General features: G+C 39.7%; 1 protein-coding gene across 3 annotated transcripts in view; it reads right to left on the reverse strand.

Moving 5' to 3' along the window:
- Positions 1-917: 917 nt before the first annotated feature.
- Positions 918-17,911, reverse strand: part of OCLN (occludin) — a 49,838-nt gene continuing 32,844 nt past the window's right edge. For all 3 annotated transcript variants that reach the window (XM_006058925.4, XM_006058926.4, XM_045163644.1), the window contains exons 5-9: positions 16,689-16,834; positions 9,982-10,197; positions 6,103-6,274; positions 3,650-3,691; positions 918-2,300 (exon numbers count right to left, since the gene is read on the reverse strand). In XM_006058925.4, coding sequence (XP_006058987.2) covers positions 2,199-2,300; positions 3,650-3,691; positions 6,103-6,274; positions 9,982-10,197; positions 16,689-16,834 — 678 coding nt within the window. In that variant the 3' untranslated portion in view covers positions 918-2,198. The remainder of the gene's footprint in view (positions 2,301-3,649; positions 3,692-6,102; positions 6,275-9,981; positions 10,198-16,688; positions 16,835-17,911) is intronic.

Consider the following 17,911-nt stretch of genomic DNA (forward strand, 5'->3'; position numbering starts at 1 on the left):
TGGAACAGTGGTTTATAGCAGAAAGCAGAATGCAAACATAACCACAGAAGATCAAAGATGGAAGAGATCTCTGAAATCTAATCTAAACCTCCAACTTTCAGACTAGAAAACTGCCTGAGTAGTTTTTCAAAATTATATCCCACTGGTTAATGCCAATCCCCCAGGGGAATTCCCTGGCAGTCCCATGGTTAGGAGGGCTTCCCTGATGGCTCAGTTGGTAAAGAATTCACCAGCAATGCAGGAGACCTGGGTTCAATCCCTGGATTGGGAAGATGCCCCAGACAAGGGCATGGCAACCCCCTTCAGTATTCTTGCCTGGGAAATCTCATGGACTGAGGAACCTGGCAGGCTATAGTCCATAGAGTCAAAAAGAGTTGGACACGACTTAACAACTAGACCACCACCACCACCACCAATGGTTAGGACTCTGCACTTCCACTGCAGGAGGCACAGGTTCTACCCTTGGTTGGGAAACCCAACACTCCCCTCCATCCTGATCCTGACTCCTGGAGTGGTCAATAGTGTAAGTACCACATTTGGAAAATGATTTTTTAAACTTTCAAAGTCCAATTTTATGGCACAATTTTATAATGCAAACTCATGCTCCTTGATTTTCTGCATTCAGCTGAATAGCTTTGTTTCATCACAACACTGGCAAACGTGTCTTCGTAAACTATGCTGACTTCCTAGAATAGAGTTTAAATTTTAACACACAAAAAAAATCAATTACATTGCTCAAGCGAGTCCTCACTATTTGGCATGATTCCAAAAGGCATGAAAAACAAACTATTACCTTCAGTAGTCAGCATGTGCAATACACAGAAAAGTAAGAATTTTTCCAACTTGAAGAACTAAGTCAGTGTTACAATGGAAACCTTATTTAAAAGTTTATCTTTGGAAAACGATTCAGACTAATATATTAAAAACAATATATTTAAATAAGAGTTCTAAACTGAGGGGATAATCACAGTCAATTTGGTTAGCTATATATCCAGTATTATCAGCTAATTTTACTTTACCAGGAAAATTTTGAATTAAAAAAAAATGCTGAGAATTAAAGGGCACCATTTGAAATAATTTGGTGCTTTATAATATTGGATTCCATTTCCAGACAAGTCAGCCTTCTGTTAGCCAAAGGATTTAGGATACTACCAACCAGCACAGCACCCAAAATAATTTAAAACAACAACAGATACAACTTCCGAGTGTAGTTTTCCACAGCTTAATATTAACAGCACTAATGATGTCAAAAAGGTATATTATGGAAAGAAAACACCAGGTTTAATAATTATAAAATATGTACAAAACTTGAACATTCCCAAAAAAGACAGTTCAAGTCAGAATTGAATTATAAATGTAATTAGATACTTTGATAAAAAGGAAACACCTAGTTGGCTTTAAAAGAGTATGTAAACCATAAAAGATAAAAAGCATTTAAAAGTACACAACAAAATTCTAACCAGTAGGTTTAAACTTTGATTTTTCAAAAGTAAACATGTATTGACAACCTTCAAATTTCATACATTTGTTACTTTTACATGATCTTTATTGCCAGGATAACATGAAATAAAGAGCTCTTAAGCATTTATACACAGAAAAAAAAAATCAATAGGGTGGTTGGTAGAATTCAGTATTCATAGTAGCTAAAATAGGAAAAGGCCGGGGACTTTATCAATGGAGTCATAAAATAGACTTAACCAAAACTGCAAGCTAGCCAACAAGCAGTTTCACGTCAGACTTTATTGCAAGGGCCCAGTTTCCTTATCTGAAAATGATTATTTATTTATAAGTAACAGTTATCTGAAGGGAGAATTCTGGGAGGATTAAACTACCCCCTACAAGACCCAATGTGCACACACTTAGGTATTAAGACCTGATTGCCCAGGATGTGAAAGTTCATAACACAGTCCACTCTAGGACCTTCCTGAAAAGTTTAAAAACCTCAAATAACAGTTCTTAACACAAGAACCAATGTTTGAAGCATAAAATCCTTAGTTGGAGTGTTCAGCCCAGTTGATTATCAAAAGCTATTTATAAACTGCTTCAACACTGATGATATTAAAGCTACCAAAACTCTGTAATGATCACAGAGATTTGGCCTCCCGGGTTAGAGCCCAAAGTCATTTTGACTCCTGACAACATTGCAGAGATGTCAGTCAGATACTTCTTAACCTCTCCAACAATGTGGCGTCTGCCGTCTATGTTTTCCGTCGGTCGTAATCTCCAACCATCTTCTTAATGTGTGACAATTTGCTCTTCAACTGTTTGCAGTAATTCCTCTTACTTTTGTAATCTGCTGACTAAAAAAGAGTGGGGGGAAAAGAATCGAGTAAGTTTAATAAAATAAAAACGAGTTATGTATTAGCTGCTGGGACGGCAGAGGTGAACAGCAACAACAAAAAGGGAATATTAGTCATACAGAATTGCAAGGAGTGTTAAATGAAGTGACACGCACAAGGCACCTGGCAGCATCTCTAACCACACGAGCAGCTGATTCTCTCTGCTCAATCATATCTTCTAACACGAGTTATACAAAGGATACACTCATTTCTAATGATTTGCAAAGTCATCAAGAAAATGTATGGCCTTTTTGGCTAACACATGATCTTGAAAAACAAAAAAATCAGTAAAGCAAGAAACTGGTTATACGGATTGACTTAGAATAAGGAAACTAGATAAATGGGGAATGAGATGGGAAATTTTACTATATACACCATTAAACTCTTGAATTAAAAAAAAAATCATCTAGCTGCATCAGGTCTTAGTTGTGGCATGTGCAAGTTTTAGCTGATGCAAGTGAACTCTTAGCTGTGGCATGTGGGATCTAGTTCCCTGACCAGGGATTGAACCTGGGCCCCCTGTATTGTAAGCTCAGAAACTTGGCCACTGGACCACCAGGGAAATCCCTGAAGTCTTGAATTTAAATTCATGAAATTTCTAGGAATTCCTTAGTCGTCTAGAGGTTAGGACTCTGCACTTTTACTGCTGAGGACCCAGGTTCAATCCCTGGTTGGGGAAATAAGATCCCACAGGCCGTGTAGTGTGATAAAAAGAAAAAGACTGATGATGCCAAGTGTTGACAAGAATATGGAGCAACAGGAATCTATAAACTTGTACAAACCAGAGACACTGCTGACAATCCCTACCCAAGGCTGGATCCCCATTGCTCAATGACCCTCCAATTTCATGCCTATGTATATACCTAGCAAATGTGTGCCCATGTGCACAGATACTTTAAAAAATCACACACAAGTTACATACTCTATGATTCCATTTATGCAAAGTTCAAAATAGGCAATACTAATCCATGATGTTATAAATTAGGATGGTGGTTACCCAGGAAATGTGTTTCAAGGGGGTGCCAGTACAAAGGTGTGTGGCTGCTTTGTGCAAGTTTGCCAAGCTGTATACTTATGATCTGTGTATTTTTAACTTCCTTTACTTGTTTGTTTTATTTTTTTAAGTTTCAACTTCTTATAGTTTTCATCTTGCAATTATAGGGCCTTTTGTCTACAATAGTTCTATGTGTGACAAGGTATCAGAGTATCTAAAGTTCTCTAAAGGTATCCAGAGTCATTCTAAAGGTTAAATGAAAGACACATACTAGAAAAGGTCTTCCTAAAAGAATCTTACAATCTAGGATACTTACTCCCTTAACTTGTTTCAGTCTATTGTACTCATCGGCAGCAGCCTATTAATAAGAAACAAAGAAATGTGTTTAGTGGGGCATTTTCTCTTTCAAAAGTAACACTCCTGATGTTATACTTTGGAGCAAAAACTGTCAACTTATGACAAGAATATAAGGAGTTAAAATAAAGAAGTCTTAAAGTTCTCAAAACCTTTATGGTCAGTGGGAGGGTCTGAAGGAATCCAGTTATGGGAAATTTATGACACTGAGATGGTTCTCACGTTGCATTCACACCAGCAGGTAACTCTCTGTTCTGTGACTCTCTCTCTCCCCATGGCAGTCCATGCACCATGTGGACCCCATAAAGCACAGCTCTGATCCCATTACCAGGATAAAACTGGGGCAAGCACCCGGTTAAATTCTCTACTGGTCTAGTCTCCTATCATTCCAGTGTCCCGCACATTGTAATTCCTTCAAAAAAAATTAAGCACATTCATGCGTTCAGATTCCCATTGTGTTCCCCTTATGGCTGTACTCGTGAGGGTCTCATGTACCCCACTATTGTCTGGAGAACCTGCCATAGATACCTCTCAGTGAAGCCTCCCTTCAACTCTCCAGGCCTTCAGCAGACTTTATCCCTTCTCAGAGCACTTAGTTACAGTACTTTCTATACATACTGTAAAGATGACATTAGTACCACTGTTTAACTTGTTAGGTGTTGGTTTCTCTTTTTTTAACATGAGTTCTTTGAAGGTAGAAACATGATTGACCTTTCTAACCTCAGCATTTCCACATCAAGCACACAGTAACAGTGAATAAGCATTGAATGGACTGAGAAAGGTTTACAGGACCACAGAGAAGACAGAAAAGAAAGCAATAAACAAACTATATAAGAGGCAAATACTTCAAAACCAGCAAGCAGATCACCACAGTTAAAAATGGCAAAAGGTATTTCATAAAAGGACTATGAAGCTCCAATAAGTACATGATGTGATTTAAAAAAAAAAAAGGTTAAATACTGGTATCTAAGACACAAGGCAGTCATTTTTCAGGCATAAAATGTTAGTGAGATGTGGGTCACAGAAGCCCTCTAGAGCATTACTAGCGGGGAATACAGTTGATATAATCTTTCTGGAGGGCAGTTTTGCAACAAAAGTTTACAGGTACATAACCTCTCACTCAGCAATTTCACATACTGGAATTCGTCCCAGCAGATAAGCAAGTAAGTGCACAAGGCTGGAGAGCTTCACCAGTGTAGGTTCACTAGTAGGGGCAGGTTGGGGGAATGGGGAGGGAGACATACTTGAAAGTCTATCCATAGAGAATGACTATTAAGTAAATTATGGTACAATCACAAAACTGAAAATAATGAAGTTTTTTTTTTAACAGATAAAAATATTTTCTCAGCAAGTAGATCTTTTATTATTGATAAAGATTCATTAAAAAAAAAAAGCACATTAATGCTTTCAGATTTCCATTGTGTTCCATAAACTGTTGTTGATAATCATAAACTGCTGTTGAATAAAACAGCAGAATATAAGCAATGTCAGAAAATATTTAAAAAGAGAAACCTTCACAACGATGGGAGTAGGTCAAAGAAACCCAAGAGGCAACTGAAAGGGTTCCTAGTGGTCCTCGCTAAAGCAACTCAAGCAACAAAACTACGCAGTGCTGGATTGTAAGCTGAAGTTCAGAACAGATATCCCAGCATCTACACTGATACAAATGATTAAATAAATGGAAGTGACAAATTTCCTGTGCAGACAAATTTCAAGTAATTTGTGTAGGTATACTGCCTTTAAAGAGCTGGAGCATAATTCCCTGATTTCTTAAGAGTGATCTATGCAGTGACTTCCTTCCAAAGAGCACAACACAGAAAGGGGACGTAAGAAGTAAAGAGTAACTTTACATGGACAAACATGACCCCAGACAGGTGATCAAGGGAAAAAAATAAAGACAAGCCACAAACTACTGTTGAGTTAAAAAAAAAAAAAGAAGCAGGAAGGATACAAGTAAAACTTATGATTCTTTATCAAAGATTACTTCTAGGTACACTTCTGCAGGGAGGGGCCATTTTAACAACTAATATTTTGGTTGAAAAAATTTAAGGCAATCTATTTTTCTGTCTTCCATTCTGTATTATTTGAATTTTTTTTTTTTTTACAGAAAGAGTGAACTCTTTTTTACAGAAAGAGTAAACTCTTTTCAGTTTATAAATAGAAAAAGTAATGTAGCTATTTTCTTTTAAACAGGAAGGGATATATGTGCAGATTATTTTTTTATAAATCCTAACTACATTAGTACACTCTTCCATTTCAAAAAGACTTTAAGACTGGATTTCAATTACTATTCAATGAAATTACAGTCTGGTAATTACTAGCAAAATCTGTGTCAATACTAGTATAAAGGATAATGTAGCTCCATAGACTGGAATAAAATTCTATGTAATATCTAATTATCAGGTTTGAATTTACCATGTACTCTTCACTTTCTTCTCTATAGTCATCCAGTTCTTTATCCAAACGAGAGAGTTCTTTATTGACCTCATCAAGTTCTGCTTGTAGGCTCTTGTATTCCTGTAGGCCAGTGTCAAAACTTCTCTTGTAGAGTTGTCTTTGTTGATCTGAAGTGATAGGTGGATATTCCCTAAAAATTCAGAGAGAAAATGATTTCTTATATATCCTTAGCAGACTTAAGTTCCACAAAGATAATAAAGCTGGTGGCATGTGGAGAATGACATTTTCTTGGTTTTCTTTTTGTTGTTATTGCTTATGGATAGAGGAAGGTGGGATACAAAGAAGTTCTTTTAAGAATGATTATGTTTCAATGCCATTCTCCCAAATCTTCCCACCCTCTCCCTCTCCCACAGAGTCCATAAGACTGTTCTATACATCAGTGTCTCTTTTGCTGTCTCGTACACAGGGTTATTGTTACCATTTTTCTAAATTCCATATATATGCGTTAGTATACTGTATTGGTGTTTTTCTTTCTGGCTTACTTCACTCTGTATAATAGGCTCCAGTTTCATCCACCTCATTAGAACTGATTCAAATGTATTCTTTTTTTTTTTTTTTTTTAATTTTATTTTATTTTTAAACTTTACATAACTGTATTAGATTTGCCAAATATCAAAATGAATCCGCCACAGGTATACATGTGTTCCCCATCCTGAACCCTCCTGCCTCCTCCCTCCCCATTCCATCCCTCTGGGTCGTCCCAGTGCACCAGCCCCAAGCATCCAGTATCGTGCATCGAACCTGGACTGGCAACTCATTTCATACATGATATTTTACATGTTTCAATGCCATTCTCCCAAATCTTCCCACCCTCTCCCTCTCCCACAGAGTCCATAAGACTGTTCTATACATCAGTGTCTCTTTTGCTGTCTCGTACACAGGGTTATTGTTACCATCTTTCTAAATTCCATATATATGCGTTAGTATACTGTATTGGTGTTTTTCTTTCTGGCTTACTTCACTCTGTATAATAGGCTCCAGTTTCATCCACCTCATTAGAACTGATTCAAATGTATTCTTTTTAATGGCTGAATAATACTCCATTGTGTATATGTACCACAGCTTTCTTATCCATTCATCTGCTGATGGACATCTAGGTTGCTTCCATGTCCTGGCTATTATAAACAGTGCTGCGATGAACACTGGGGTACACGTGTCTCTTTCCCTTCTGGTTTTCTCAGTGTGTATGCCCAGCAGTGGGATTGCTGGATCATAAGGCATGTCTATTTCCAGTTTTTTAAGGAATCTCCACACTGTTCTCCATAGTGGCTGTACTAGTTTGCATTCCCACCAACAGTGTAAGAGGGTTCCCTTTTCTCCACACCCTCTCCAGCATTTATTACTTGTAGACTTTTGGATCGCAGCCATTCTGACTGGTGTGAAATGGAACAAAATAGAAAGCCCAGAGATAAATCCACGCACATATGGACACCTTATCTTCGACAAAGGAGGCAAGAATATACAATGGATTAAAGACAATCTCTTTAACAAGTGGTGCTGGGAACTCTGGTCAACCACTTGTAAAAGAATGAAACTAGAACACTTTCTAACACCATACACAAAAATAAACTCAAAATGGATTAAAGATCTAAACGTAAGACCAGAAACTATAAAACTCCTAGAGGAGAACATAGGCAAAACACTCTCTGACATACATCACAGCAGGATCCTCTATGACCCACCTCCAAGAATATTGGAAATAAAAGCAAAAATAAACAAATGGGACCTAATTAACCTTAAAAGCTTCTGCACATCAAAGGAAACTATTAGCAAGGTGAAAAGACAGCCTTCAGAATGGGAGAAGATAATAGCAAATGAAGCAACTGACAAACAACTAATCTCGAGAATATACAAGCAACTCCTACAGCTCAACTCCAGAAAAATAAATGACCCAATCAAAAAATGGGCCAAAGAACTAAATAGACATTTCTCCAAAGAAGACATACAGATGGCTAACAAACACATGAAAAGATGCTCAACATCACTCATTATCAGAGAAATGCAAATCAAAACCACTATGAGGTACCAAATGTATTCTTTTTAATGGCTGAGTAATACTCCATTGTGTATATGTACCATAGCTTTCTTATCCATTCATCTGTAAGAAAGCTATGGTACATATACACAATGGAGTATGTAAAATATCATGTTTGAAATGAGTTGCCAGTCCAGGTTCGATGCACGATACTGGATGCTTGGGGCTGGTGCACTGGGATGACCCAGAGGGATGGAATGGGGAGGGAGGAGGGAGGAGGGTTCAGGATGGGGAACACATGTATACCTGTGGCGGATTCATTTTGATATTTGGCAAAACTAATACAATTATGTAAAATTTAAAAATAAAATAAAATTAAAAAAAAAAGAAAAGAGTGATTATGCTTCTTACACTGATGCTCATCTGTTGTTTTTTTTAAAACTCTTATTGATTTTTAGAAATAAGTGTTGAAAATCATTTATGAAATTTCAGGGTGGTCTTAGGAACTCATTTGTTCTGAATAGACAACACCACAGGAGAATGGACACTTACACTTAAAGTCTTAAAACTGGGATTATGAACACAAAGGGTATTTTCATCCCTTCTGTGGCAGAGCAGCTGATTGACAGGTGCCTGTTTTCTGCTACCATCTGTAGTTTTCAGATGGTTTTGAGCATTTTTTTGGTGGGAAGATGGGAGGGCGGGTCTTGTTTTTCCTTAACAGAAATCGTTTTGATTGTAAAAGCAGACATGAAAAGGTACAGGTATGAAAATGCATGCTCACTGTAAAAATAATCTGACAATGTGTAAAACTATGAAAAATATCCTGAAATTCTTATCACTTGTATCTCTCAATATGCCAGCTATTCCTTACATATGATGGTGATGCTGTTAACCATCCATAATCCACTGAGGAAATACTCTGAGTTGTTCCACAAGACTAAGGTGCTTCATAGCAATATGGAATTTTAAACGTTCTATCTAAGACAGTCTAAGTATCTTCATTTTAAAGAGGGGAGAAATTAAATGATTTGCTCAGAAGGGAAATGAGTATTCAGAATTTCTGAAAGTTTGCATTTAAATCTTGCACGATACAAGATAGGCAAACATTCTATAGACAGGTGGCTAAACGAGACCAAAACTCTCGAGGGGCAAGGTGGGATGAAATATGAGAGCCACCAGTGAGTAAGAGATTTCTAGCTCTATTTGCCCTATCCATCCCTCTTAACAGCTTGAGAAGCAATGTTTTGATTCACCACAATTCACACAGCAAATATTTCTGATTTGTGTCCCAGTCCTCAGAATACTTGGGCCAAAAGGCTATAGGTCATACCCAAGTACAGCTGGGGATCAATGCTGGACGATTACCAAACCACTGACACAAAAAGTAACTTAACCACAACACTAAAATGTTAACTCAATTGTTGACAAATCTGTTTGCCAAAGTCCTTTGGATTAAACTTTTAAAAGAATCTCTGGTCTCATCAAGAAAGCTTAACTTAAAAGTAAACGTCAAAAGAAAGAGCTATAACACTAGTCTGGAATTTTCTAATTAATAAAACAAAGTTCTCCTATATGTGTATTTTACTTATTTGACAAACCTTTTTTGGGTGGCTACTGGTAAAAGTATACAGCGCTGGCCAAGTTTGTCACTTTGCAGGGGTGCATGGAAAGTGTTTTAAAGATAAACACATTCCCTCCACATCAATCTTTATTACAAAAGGGTACTAAGGGGGAAAAAATGTAACAAAAACCAGCCTGGTTGGCAAAGAATGAGGTTACACCACCCACCGTAGGCAAGGAGGCACCACCACCAAAACCATGGGATTTTGCAGGGCTTCCAGCGAGAGATGCTCCGGTACCTGATCCAGTCGTCCTCCAGCTCATCGCAGGACTCGCCTCCCGTCGTGTAGTCTGTTTCATAGTGGTCTTGCTCTGCCCGCCTTGACCTCCCTGCTCTGCCCTTCGCAGGAGCCCTTTTTGAAAGCGTCTCCAAGTTACCACTGCTGCTGTAATGAGGCTGCCGGAAGTCCTCCACAGGTGAAGTCAATGGCAGCTCCTGAGCCACTTCCGGCACCCTAACAAAACAGGAATCATCTGTCCGTGAGCACTACCGGCCCTTTGTCAGAGCACTGCGACCACAGAGGGCGGCGGCACCCGCGCGTGGGCCCGCGCTCAAGCAGCCACCTGCCCAGCGCCGAGCCCATCCCCAGCTCCCCGTGCTCAGCTCGGCACCAGCGCAGCTCCTCTAATACACAGGAACCCCTTTAAGGCTCTCATGTAAGGGGAGCCCGTTAGTCAACCTTCTATGTAAAATGGATATAAGACTTCACTTTAGGAAATGCCCACAGACCTGGAAGAGGTGTTGACCTGACCTGTGCCCAGGACATACTCCACAAAAGGCTGTTAGGAAGATAACAATCGCCTTTCTTTTCTACAGGTTCTTCCAGTTCCATGGAATGCTGAGTGGGGAGAGGAATGCACATCTATATCTCCCTTTGGGGGCCAACTCCCAGAGATAAGCTCTCCGTAATACTAATTTTAGACTCCTTTATATCACTTCTCTTTTCAAGATACAATGATAAAATGAAACAAATTGAAAATTTAAACTAAAAAAACTAAAAGCAAACAACCTAAAAAGCATTTTATACTGTAATAGATGAAAGGACTTATTAACACCTATTTTTTTAAACACTTTATTTTATACTGGAAAACAGCTGATTAACAATGTTGTGATAATATCCAGTGGACAGTAAAGGGGCTCAGCCAAGACCTCTTTAAATTGCACTGTTAAGCCTGAAGCCTTGAAGAATGATTGAAATGGAAGAGTTACCATTACACTTATTTTTCTAACGCCAATTATTTAATATTGCATCAGATTTTTAATCACATAAACTGTTTCTGCCATAAGCATCAAAAAACAAAGCCTAACATGGAATAAAAGACCAAGAACTGTGGCAACTCTCAACTACTTCTGAGTAACAGAAATGCAAAGCTGCACTTTCCCCTGCAGCAGAGCTGGAGAAGGGCAAGAGGAGAAACAAGGCACCGGAGACTTCCCGACATCAGCCTTGCTCTTCAAGTCAACTAGTTAAAAGAATTTTTGTTGTTGTTATTGCTGTCAACTTACAGAAACTGTCATCTTGAGTTTTATCCACTAGGTGGACTGTTTTCTAGGTGATCCAAAACTGCTTGGTTCTGTTGCCAAAGTCTTAAGACTTTTAATCACACTAACTAATTTCTTGCAGATGCCTCAAGCTTTGGTGGGTGATGGGGAAAGGAGGGGGCGGTAGTTGGAGGTGATCATGGTATTGAGTTTTTCTTTCTAAATTCTATCCAGGTTAACATGGCTTTAAGTGCTCTGTTAACACTACCTCTAAAGGAAGGAAAATGTGACTTTCTCTGTGAGTGAATGATTAACAAGTTCTTAGACACTCTGCCAGCTACTATGCTTCTAGCTTTGAGGTGGCAAACAAAACCTTTAGAATGCAGTGGGTTTGTCTGAGGGGTTGGGGGCTAGTGGGGGTGGGAGGATGCTACAGGGCAAAGGAAATTGGAAAAAAAAAAACCCAAAACTGTAAGGCAGGCCTCCTCCCATAATTTTATATTAGATATTGATATTATAAATCTTCATCTTAGAAGTCTTCCATCTCCCCTCTTCCTATACCCTTTCAAACACTAAAGAGTAACTTGATAGAGCATAAAAGCTAAAAACGAAATGCTTAGCAAGAAAAGTAGTATATATAAATTTAAGAGTTAGGGAATGGGTGCACTCTTAGTCATCTACAGACCTGCTTTTAGACCCAAGTCCAATTAGGTCAAAAATCTGCACAACCCAGAAACAAACACCTGTACACTTTCCTTAGTATCTGATTCAGTCCCCTAGGTGTGGAAATCTGCTCTTTTGTAGTTTTTGACTTCCTTCTTTTTCACACTTGTTTTATTCTCTCTCTCTCACACACACATGCCTTTCCTGCTCTATCTCACCCCGACAGTGTAGTTATCATGCACTTTTTCCCACTCACGTTAGACTGCAACCTCCATGGGAACACAAACTCCATATTTCCAGGAGTACCTGGCCCAGTATATGGAAGAGGTTCAAGCTAATTACTAAATTGAAAAGACATTCACAAGAATCCTCTTTTCTGAGGACACCCAGTATCCGGGAGAGAGAGAAACAAAATGCTTGATCGCATCATTGCCATGACTGTAGGAATGATGTCCATAATATATACAGTATTTTAAAACCGCCATATATCATTAAGGGTACTATCCAAGCCTTGTCAACCAGACAACTCCATATTCCTGGACCCAAAAAGGGCCATTCTGATTGGCCCTTTCACTAGGATTTGACAGGTAAGTTTTGGGAAAGGAAATTTCACTCTGAATCCAGGGGTATCAGATCAGGGCAGCCTGAGGAATGTGCATGGCCAGCCTGCTACAAAAGAAGTTGTACTGAGAATAAAACTACTAAAGTAACAAGAGCCCTGACATTTTTTGAGTCCCTGGATCATGCTATGCTGGAAGTTGGTACCATCTCTGGGCCTCATGTGAATTATCAAATTCCTACAACTTGCATAAATGTCCTAAGAGATTATCCTACCAGCCTAAATACAGCTACTAGACAATGATCTCATTTGGAAGTCTGTCAGCCTGCCTTGAAAGCTCTGCATTGCATCAACACTCTACTTCCTTGACTTACAAAGGTTAATTCATCCTGGGTTCGATCCCCAGGTCAGGAAGATCCCCTGGGGGAAGGCACAGCAACTCCAGTATTATTGCCTGAAGAATCCCATGGACAGAGGAATCTGGGGGACTACAGTCCACGGGGTTGCAGAGAGTTGGAAGGACTGAATCGACTTAGCACACACATAACCTGTCCTGGGTGTGAACAGGATAGGAGGGAGTATACCTGCTATCTCCCAAATCCACTTACAAAGGGTAGAGAAGCAACTATCTTCAGCTACATTCTGCTCTTTCCTAATCCAGGATTAATTCTAACTGTCTTAATATTCTAAGGTCAGGACATTATGGTGAGCAAGAAGAACCTGACACTAAAGTAATTACCGTATGATTCCATTTTATAAGAATTCCGAGATGGTGACAGGTATCAAAATAGTGGTGATGGGGAAAGGAGAGTATCCATGAAGAAAAGAATGTTTCAGAACATTTGAAATGCCTCTCTTGATGTGGTGGTAGTTACTTCAGTGTTCACATGCGTGAAATCTCATCAAGCTTATATCAAGATTAGTGTTCTTGACTGAATGTATGTTATGCTTTAGGGGGAAAATATCTTAGTATTGAGATACCTCATTCTTAACCTGGACCTCAGACAATGCTCCCAATTCTAATTCCTTCTTTATCCACTATAATAGTGAGGAGAGGCGCCTGTGGGTTACTAAACACCTTCAGGAAACACCTGAGCAAAGGCAGGTTATGACTTAAATGTGCGTCCCCTATGTTGGCAGGAGGATGTACACTGAATCCTCCACAGCACTGAGTGCTCTGCCATGGACAACAGTCAACAATGTCTATTACCCCCAGAGGCTGAAAGTTCATCACTACGACACGCTGTTGCATTCATATCCCTTAGCACCACCCCCATCCTGCCCTTCTGCAGGGCTAATGAAATTAAGATGCTTACTTCTTGGAAGGAAAGTTATGACCAACCTAGACAGCACGTTTAAAAGCACAGACATTACTTTGCCAACAAAGGTCCATCTAGTCAAGGCTATGGTTTTTCCAGTGGTCATGTATGGATGTGAGAGTTGGACTGTGAAGAAGGCTGAGCGCAGAAAAATTGATGCTTTTGAACTGTGGTGTTGGAGAAGACTCTTGCGAGTCCCTTGGACTGCAAGGAGATCCAACCAGTCCATTCTAGAGGACATCAGTCCTGGGTGTTCATTGGAAGGACTGATGCTGAAGCTGAAACTCCAATACTTTGGCCACCTGATACAAGGAGCTGTCTCATTTGAAAAGACGCTGATGCTGGGAGGGATTGGGGGCAGGAGGAGAAGGGGACGACAGAGGATGAGATGGCTGGATGGCATCACCGACTCAATGGACGTGAGTTTGGGTGGACTCCGGGAGTTGGTGGTGGACAGGGAGGCCTGGAGTGCTGCGATTCATGGGGTCGCACAGAGTCGGACATGACTGAGCAACTGAACTGACTGAACACTAAGCATCATATTTGCATTTTCCAGATCTTCAAAAAAGTTCTGGGGTGTATGCTGGAAGTACCAAGTGGTACAACCCTTATGGAGTACAGTTTGACTACACCCATCAAAATCATATATGCAATTTCCTTTAATCTTACAATTCTGCTTTTAATATTTTTCCTCCAGATATATCCATATACTTGCAAACTGATAAAGGTGCAATGTGCAAGTTTATTCTCTGCTGAGGTTTGTAATAACAAAACATTAGAGAAAAGTGTGTATCAATGTGGGATTAATAAAACCGATCTTAGTCTACCCATCTGATACAGTATTATGCAGACATAAAACAGATGAGCAAACTTTGTATACTGATATGCACATCACTGAGATACACTGCTAACAGTGCATTTAATATGTTATTACTTTTAAAAGGAAAAATAAGCAATATATGTACTTGGCCAGCATATTCATTTAAAATAACCTCTGGAAGGACACACAAGAAACTGGTAACACAAGCTGTTCCTGGGGAGAGGAACTAGATAGCTGGAAACAAAGGGATCCCCTTTTGTTCCTCTTAAATTTTACATCATGAATGTGCTGATTTATTCAAGAAAAGGTAAGATACTTATTTATTTAAAATTTATTTTATTTTTGGTTGTGCTGGGTCTTCATGGCTGCCTGAGGGTTTTCTTTAGTTGCGGAGAGTGGGAGCTACTCTTCATTGGGGTGCATGGGCTTCTCTTTGCAGTGGCTTCTCTAGTTGCAGTTCCTGGGCTCGTGGGACCTGGGCTTAGTTGCTCCCAGGTGTGTGGGATCGAACCTGTGTCCCCTGCGTTAGCAGGTGGATTCTCAACCGCTGGCCCACCAGGGAAGTCCCTAAGTAAGATATTTAAATTGCTCCAAATGAATCTGTGACAATATCTTCATTCTCATGAAAAAGGACAGCGTGTGGGAATGTTGTGGAGCCCTGCAAGCCTTACAATTAACTGCGAGGCACAGCTGGTCACAAGAATGAGAGATATTTATTGTGTATGCATGGAAGTTGTGCAAGCCCTAGCTTCAAACTTTTACAAGGGCTGCATCTCCACGGCGCACCTCTTCTCACAGCCTCACGTGATCTGGTTTTTGTCAAAATCCAAAGAGAAGAAGGAGAATAGAGAAAATGTTCTTCCTCACTCCTCATTCACAACTGAAATCAAAAGCAAGGTAGAATCTGAAGAACCAAACAAAGTATCTGGAGGGTAAGGCAGAAAGCCAGTCTACTTTCAAATTCCACTCCAGGGTAATAATAAAGCATTCTCAAACTGATCCCAGACTTAACTCAGCTGCTAGTGCCATCCCATAGGGTTCCAGGCGCCCAAACTATTGTACACGCAGAGCAGATCTCAACCAACTTGGCCCATTAGTGGCAGCTGGAAATAAAACTTTGAACACTAGTGGATAAACCTTTAATGTAGAAGGACCCAATTAGCTAAAGGGAAGGTTTAATTTTTTTGGTCTATGAAGGAACTTGGGGTTCTAGAATTATATACTGGAACACTAGTTTATCATCCTTAGGCAAAAACTACATTCAAGTCCTTAACAACATCCTCAATGTCTCTCTCTTATCATTAAAGTAAATTAGAATTCGGCTTCAGGGTAACCTAGAACCACAACAGGATACTATTTCAATAACCTGAATGGCACCCCCTCTAGGCCAGAAACTAACTCACTGTGAGGCTTTCTTTGTTTTAACATGTAAAACAAAATCTAGAGGCTTTATCAGCTTCACATCCTCCAGCAAGATGAAGGATCTACAACAGCAAAGGGGCTTCCCTGGTGACACAGTCAGTAAAGAATCTGCCTGCAATGCAGGAAACCCGGATTCGATCCCTGAGTCAGGAGAATCTCCTGGAGAAGGAAATGGCAACCCACTCCAATATTCTTGCCTGGGGAACCCCATGGACAGAAGAGCCTGGTGGGCCACAGCCAAAGGGCTGGAAGAGTCGGACACAAATTAGCACCTAAACCACCATCACCAGAGCAGAGCAAAGGAGTCTCAGAATTCTGGAATGCAAATGAAGTGTTCTAATTTAATGAAAATGTTTGTGGATAGTGTTGACCAATGAGTAATCTCCTCCTTCTATTAAAGAGATACAATAATTACAGGCAGGGAAAGAGACTGAGAACCACATTTAGCTCTACTATCAATCCCCAACACCCTTCCACCCTTATCTAAACTTCAAAATCAGAAATAACAAAGAATTTTCTGCACCTGTAAGGCAGAGATCAGTCATCAGCCTTTGTGAAAACTGTTGGGTGTTTCTTTTTTCTTCAAGCTGAACGGCACAAAAATAGCAACCGATCTATAAATACATACAAATCTCATTTTTTCAGACTCATTCTAGCAAAAGAAGGAAGACATGACTTACGGGGTTGATTTATAGGAAGACTCTGGATACGGTCGCTTCTCGTTCACTTTACCATTGGAGGAGTAGGCCACCGGGCTGTCCACTCTCTCCACGTAGTCTGAGAGGGGAGGAGGCATGTCTTGTGTACCTGCAGAAACGTTTTTAACCTAAGGAAACAGTTCCAAGAGACTCAGTTAGTACTTAGCCTGCAACTTAAAGGGGGAAAGAAATGGAAGAAAAATATCATATATAAAATTATCTAATGTTTACTCAGCTCATTAAATACTATTAATGTATCTGATGACCTTGTTATTATAGTGTTAATAGTCAAATCAGCACAGAAATGGTGCTATTGTTAGTTTAACAAATCCAGAATCAATTACAAAGAAGAAAAAAAAAAATCCTAATTATCTGATTCTCATCCTAATGTGATTAAGCAGAATAATTATCCACCCCATCTTAGGAAGACTAATCTCATTTTATCCGGCTCTAGAGTTACAGTGAGAATTTTCATTTCTAGCAAGTTCTAAGTAATGCTGATGCTGCTGTCTGAGCACCATTCTTGGAAAACCACTAATCCAGGGCACAGAATATTGGTTCTTCTTAATCTATTCACCCTGAATATGGCATTTTAAAACCACATTAAGAAGCCCAGGAGCTTCCCTGGTGGCTCAGTTCCTGCCAATGCAGGAGACAGGGTTTGATCCCTGATCTGAGAAGATCCCACATGCTCCAGAGCAACTAAGCCCGGGTGTGCCACACTTTTGGGCCCATGCTTCACGATGAGAGGGAGCTGGAGAGCGGCCCACAACACTGAGAACTAGGACCAGACAGTACCCCCCTCTCCTAACTAGAGAAAAGCTTGTAAAGCAACAAAGACCCCACACAAACAAAAACGCATACAGATTTTAAAAAAGAAGCCCAAACTGATTTCTGATTTAGTCATAAAAGGTCTGTGTATTCTCCCTCTACGTTTTCAATGGCTCTACCACTAATAGCCTATATGGTATAGTCAGAGCATCACTGCCTTCTCTACCTTCCCTCCTATTCCATGCTGACTCGTGAGTAAATCTGTCCTAAGAACTAATACACGTTGGAGATCATGCCTTGTTAACATGAAAGGTTTCCAAGAGAACCTTTGGGAGAAAATCTATATATAATAATCACAGCCAATTAGAGTTTTAACATTGTCTATTAGATTTCATTAACATTGTCTATTAGATTTCATGCAGTACATCTAAGAC

This window comes from Bubalus bubalis, chromosome 19 (genome assembly GCF_019923935.1).
Source record: "Bubalus bubalis isolate 160015118507 breed Murrah chromosome 19, NDDB_SH_1, whole genome shotgun sequence".
Lineage (NCBI taxonomy): Eukaryota > Metazoa > Chordata > Mammalia > Artiodactyla > Bovidae > Bubalus > Bubalus bubalis.